Source organism: Cryptomeria japonica, chromosome 1 (genome assembly GCF_030272615.1).
Source record: "Cryptomeria japonica chromosome 1, Sugi_1.0, whole genome shotgun sequence".
NCBI classification, from domain to species: domain Eukaryota; kingdom Viridiplantae; phylum Streptophyta; class Pinopsida; order Cupressales; family Cupressaceae; genus Cryptomeria; species Cryptomeria japonica.
In genome coordinates this window covers 666,482,542-666,488,915 of record NC_081405.1, presented here as the reverse complement: position 1 = coordinate 666,488,915, position 6,374 = coordinate 666,482,542, and the positions used below count along the sequence as shown (strand labels likewise).

Here is a 6,374-nt window from a genome sequence, read left to right as displayed (position 1 = left end):
TAAAGGGGGGACACATTCTTAGACTTAGTCGTAGCTACAAACTAGAAAATGGAAGAAAAAAATCTAGTAGGGTAAATTCATTTCAACACCATATCTAAAATGAATCAACATAGGAAACAACTAGGAGTGGAATCTCTTTTACCTATTGATCAGGATGATATATTTCATTAGAATTATTGTAGCCTCCTTCCATTCCCCTGGGAGGTCCTCCCTGTAGAAGCCATTATGCAGATCTCTCCCACCTTTAAGAATCTCTTGAAATCATCTTTGTATTTCCCTTGAGGTTTTTAAGAAATTTCATGCCTTCCACCAAGAACCTAGTAGCAGCTCCTATAGAATCCATGGAAATAGTAAAGGACAAACTCCCAATGCAAACTTTACCCCCCTTCACAAGAATGAGAATAACTTTCAAATAACAAGCAGTTAAAAACTTTCATACCCTCCACATAGGAAGCTAAATTAACCCTCTTAATCACATACCAAAGAATATCATTCTACTTAAGGTTGTCACAGTTATCCGGCTTTATCTATATGAGATCTCCTCCCATGGTAAACCTGTTCACAAGAAAATCAAGTGATATCTACCGCAAAGGGGTAAAACAAAATTGAATTAGGAAAAGGACGGCTAACAGTAATTTTAGAAAAGGCAAACCTTTCTCCAAATATAAAAATTCATCTACCAATCATGAAATTATTATAGGAAATGACCAAAAAAACCACAATTAAAACGGAAATCCTTGGATCTTTACGCATCATTAGATTTTATGTCTTCCTAGATTGTGACATGAACATCCCCAACTAGCTTGTGCAAGTTGGTTCATGTTTAAAGGGAATTAGTGAAGGGACCCAAATTGGCCAACCTATTTGTAGATTTGTTCCCCTCTCCGAGGGCGTGGTTGAGTTTGACATGGCCAAAAGTTGTTAGAATGTGTAGGCATTTATTGATTTATGAGAAACATGGTATTTGATATGAAGGCGATTCATTGACTTGTCATTTTATTTACACATTACACATTGTGAAGGTTATGAGCTTCCAATGGTTTATATATCTCTCTAGTTAGAATTATTTTACATAGGGAAGCCCATGCAAATGCACTCCCCCTAATAAGGTTTGATTTGTTCCAACAAAGTTTTGCAATCTAATCTCAACTTTCTTCTAGTGGATTTTATATTTGATAGCCTATTTTCATTGTGTAATTATTCAATTTGATCTCTTATAGATTGGTTTATCTTCTTTTTGTTTTATCTAGATATTTTCATGATTTAACTCTAAATTAAGTATTTCTGTAATATCAATTGATATGTAAAATATCTTCCCTACTTTTTCATGTACTAGACTAATCATTTATGGTGTTGTTTTACAATAAATGATTATTATAAAGTTCCCTTGAAAATGGGTTATTATTTCCATATAGTTGGCAAATGGATTGTAAGCCAATAGAGTAAAGCCATCAATGATTTGGTCCAAAAATATGCTTTGCATCCATTGTTAATAACCCAAAAGAGATGATTCATTACGAAATATTTATATTTTTGCATAAAGTTTCATATGTGAGAGCCCATGCTGGATTAGGATCAGTCATGTTCTGGGTGGATTTGTTTGTATCTGAGTATTTCTTTTATAATATTTGTGACCACTTCACAATTTGATTAATATCCATTTTCCATAAAAGTTGGACACCATGGGGTTTTTTTAACTATTTTGCTAGTCCCAAGACCTTTATTTTCCTTCTTCTTATAGATTGTGTCTTATCCTCCTGGTGGAATATGTTTGGTGTCATTGGACCATTCCATCCATCTTTTAGGTTTCTCACCATTCTGGATCGGTTGTCAATTGACCACGGTCATCTCTCCAATCCTATCAAGTATGTAGCAACAATGGAAAGATGTGTCCCCTTCTTGGAGTATCATTTGTTATGCAACTTATCTTATGAAACTCCTGATATCACTTGCATTATAACAAAAACTTTTATGTGTGTCACCTTAAGATGAATTTACCCAAGTCATCTTCCGAACAATGTGTCACCTCTTCTATTTTTGAGTACATCACTAACCTCCTCCTCTCTTGTATATATATTCCTATTAAAAGGTATTATAAATACAATAGTGAACCTCAATCTCATTTTGAATGTTTAAAAATTAAAAATTAATTACTATTAAATATATGTAGAAATATGAATGTTCTTTTCAATATTTTAAATGATTAGACTTGAATATTAGAAAGGTTTGCACTCAAACAATGTTACACTATCAAAAATGTATAAACATGACAACCCACTACCTATAATATAGTGTTTTATATTAATATAGAATCGACACGCATAAAATATAGAGATCCAATGGATAACCCACTACCTATAATATAGTGTTTTATATTAATATAGAATCAACACGCATAAAATATAGAGATCCATCGGATATATCAAGATTGTTACTTGTTTAAGATCTAAAATTTCCTTACGAGTTCTTAATAAACAGCTTAAAATGTTACGACTTTTTAAAATGCCTAATTCTTCCGATTGTCTTTTAGAGATTTGATCCAATTCACATTGGAATATATTAAAGATCTGACCATATTTTCCCAACGTGTAGTCTATGGGATTGTTTGAAATGGCGAACCGATTATTATTTAAATATGAAGCCGCCTTAGTGATCTGTATAAGCCAAGTGGCTTTTCGTGATCGTTTGCTTTCTCTTCACGTTACCCATATTCTCCAATTTCAATGTAAAGGGGACAGGTCATTTCAACCTAACATACCGCGACACCTAATACTTGTTAAAATGTATACCTCTATATGAAGGCCAGGCTCAGCTCATCTCAAGCAAATAGAAAGGCATGGAGATGAATGGCCTGCACGCAGTGATAGTACCTTACCCTGCGCAAGGCACTATCAATCCTCTCATCAATTTGGCTCACCTCCTCTCTTCAAGGGGGGTTTTCATCACCTTCGTCAACACTGAGTGGAGTCACAGGTGCATGTCCAAAGCAGCTGATAAAGATAATGATGATCACAACTCCACCTCCACATTCAGGTTTCTCAGCATTCCAGATGGGTTGCCGCCAGATCATGGTCGTCTCTCCAATCCTGCCGAGCACATAATCGCGATAGAAAATCTTGGCCCAGTGTTGGAGCATCATCTGCGATGCGGCTTACCGGAGGGAGCTCCTCCCATCACTTGCATTATAGCAGAATCTTTTATGTCTTGCACTCTTCAAGTAGCCAACAACATGGGAGTGCCCCGAGTGATCTTCTGGCCGATGTGCGCCGCCTCTTCTATTGCTCAGTGCAACTCCAACCTTCTCCTCTCCCGCGGACATATTCCTGTGAAAGGTACGAAATCTACACCAATGATTCTCAATAGGGTTTTGATTGTTCAAAAGGTTTGTAATAACTGAAAGCTTATAATTGCAGTCGAGGAATTGAAGAGGGAAGACAAAGTAATAACTTGTTTGCCCGGTAATCTTCCGCCTCTATTGCCGAGTGATTTGTGTTCCTTCTATCGCACTACCGATACATCGAACGTTTACTTCCAGTGGTTTCTGCGTGAGTCCCAATTTCAAAGTAAGGCAGACTATGTGCTGGTCAACACGTTCGATGAGCTGGAAGCCCCTCAAACTGTAAGCGCGCTGTCCTGTAATGGCTGCCCTGCTTTGGCAGTAGGGCCTGTATTTCTTCCCAATTTCCTGGAAGGAAAAGATTTGTGCAAGCAAGCGAGTCTTTTGGAGCAGGACGAGAGCTGTCTGAAATGGCTGGACACCCAACAGCCAGATTCTGTGATCTATGTTTCCTTCGGCAGCCTCGCCGTCTCATCGAACGAGCAGCTGGAGGAGTTGGCAGTGGGGTTGGAGAAGAGCGAGCACCCTTTTCTGTGGGTTCTGCGAATGGATATTGCGAGAGGTACGCCTGCAACTCTGCCGGAGGGTTTTGAAGAGAGGACCAAGGATCGGGGATGGTGATTGTGAAATGGGCGCCTCAGGTGAAGGTTTTGTCTCACACTTCCGTAGGAGGGTTTCTCACCCACTGCGGGTGGAACTCGACTTTGGAGAGCATGAGCATGGGAATTCCAATGCTTGGATGGCCCCATTTCTCTGACCAGTTTCTGGACTGCCGTTTCTGCAAGGATGTGTGGAAGATTGGCATTGACTTGGAAGGCGTGGACGTTGGTGAAAATGTGGTGGTTAGAAGGGAGGAGATAGAGAAAGGCGTGAGGAGACTAATGGAGGGTAAGGAAGCGGAGGAGCTGAGAAAAAGGGGCATGGAGTTGAAAGAGGCGGCATTTAAAGCGGTTGGGGAGGGAGGTTCTTCCTTTCTCAATCTGAACAGGTTTATTCAAGACATGATGCAACTTCCAAATCGAGAACTGTAGAAATGCCCAAACCGTAAAACCATTACAAGCTTAAGGGATTGGATCCAGTAAGAAGAAAACTAGAAAGATTTCGAGATCTTGATTTTTATCATCCATTTCTTTAACTAGCTTTATCTGTTAGTGATGAAGACCCAAAGATTGTTCAGAAAGCACCTAGATCAAATGAAAAAAGTCTGGGATTTCGAAATCGGCCATTTTTCACTGACCATTATTAAATTTATTTCAAAATCTTATTGGATTTCTTGTCCACGTATATGGAAGATGAAAATTAGATCTTACAATTTCTTAGTAAATATGTCAATTTATATTTGAGTTTTTTAATAAAGTTATTTTATCATTTGAACAATTCAAAATAAATTTAATATTATGATTATGTCAATCATATTTGATATTAAATTAGTAGAAAAGTAATAAATTATATAACAAGAGACACAAAGTGTCAAGTTCCTCCCAATAGTGTTGTTAGTTTAGAATATAAAATAGTGTTGTTAGTTTAGAGTATAAAATAGAAAAGAAGGAAGAAGGAAGAAGAAATATTGTTGATGCTTTAAATCCTTTTGCGTTCCTTGTGGACCTCAAGCAATTGTTTGGTATGGCTGCCCTTCGAGATTGACATAAAAAAGAGTAAGACAATGGAGATATTGACTGATGTTTTTGAATTCATATGTGAATATAATATGTCTCCAGCTTAATTATTGAGGAAAGAGCAATCAATGCTTTCATTTTTAATAAATTGGAAAATGCTACTTTGTTTTGTGTGCAAAAGACAATAGTTTTTGCATCGGCTTTATGTTTACAAGAGAGAGATAAAACAAAATAAAATTTAACAAATACAAAATCAAAATCTTGATATCCGACTAAAATACACAGATACCCTTCATATTCAAATGGTGTCCTTCATGTAAGGATATCTATGTTTGAAATTGGTGCTAACCCTAGCCCTTCCCCCATAAACCCTCCTTCCTTTTCTATTACCAAACCTCTGAGCTTTATCTCGATTCTTACCAAAATTGTTAAGGCCCTGCATGAGGACATGCAAAGACAGGACGATGTGTTAAAATGGCTCTTTGTGTAGATGAATGTGGCCATCAAAAAGATCAATCGGTTGGAGGCGACGGCCAAGGCAGAGGTCGGGGCTAACACTTCGGTGGACGATTTGGATGAGAACAGAGTCTGGAGAAATGCATCAAGTTCCTGCCAATAGTGGATAGAAGAGGGGAGAGGAACATAGAGGGAGAGAAGAAGAGGGAGAGAAAAAAACAGAGAGATAGAGAGATAAAGGGAGAGATGAGGATAAAGAGGTATATAGAGGAAGACAGAGAGAAATAAATAGAGAGATAGAGAGAGGTGGAGGGAGAGATAAGGATAGAGAGAAATGGAGATAGAGAGGGATAGAGATATATAGAGGAAGAGGGAGAGGGATATATATATATATATATAGAGAGAGAGAGAGAGAGAGAGAGAGAGTAGGGGGGGGGAGATAGAGAGAGGGAGATAGAAATGGAGGGGAAGAGAAAAATAGAGATATACTAGAAGAGAAAGGGGGAGAAAGGTGTGTATATATATTAATAATATTAATTTTTATATTTTGATTATATAGATAAATAATAATATTTTATATAAGTCTAATTATTATTTTTTATTATATATAAAGAGAGAGGGATGGAGGGGAATAAAATAATTCAATGAATTACAAATTGACTTTTTACTTTTAAATAGATTTTATTTTAAATTTTTTTTTTTTTTTTTTAATATTTTTTTTTTATTTTTTGAAATAAAAAGTAATTAGATTAATTTTTTAAATCCGGTATTTTAAATTTAACAAAACTTTAATGTTTTTAGATATAGTTACTTTTTAATAGATTTCATTTTATTTTTAGTTTTTTAAGTTTTTTATTTTAAAAAATAAAACATAACTATTAGAATTTTTAAACTTGGTATTTTAACTTCTTAAAAATTAAAAAATTAAATTAAAATCTATTAACAATGTAAAAAGTCTATTTATA

General features: G+C 36.0%; 1 protein-coding gene across 1 annotated transcript; it reads left to right on the top strand.

The window, feature by feature from the left end:
- Window positions 1-2,766: 2,766 nt before the first annotated feature.
- Window positions 2,767-4,547, top strand: LOC131071964 (linamarin synthase 2). The gene is given in 3 exon segments (XM_058007944.2): window positions 2,767-3,332; window positions 3,414-3,952; window positions 3,955-4,547. Coding segments are annotated over 3 exon segments (1,449 nt in total). The 5' UTR covers window positions 2,767-2,836; the 3' UTR covers window positions 4,369-4,547.
- The last annotated feature ends 1,827 nt before the right edge of the window (window positions 4,548-6,374 follow it).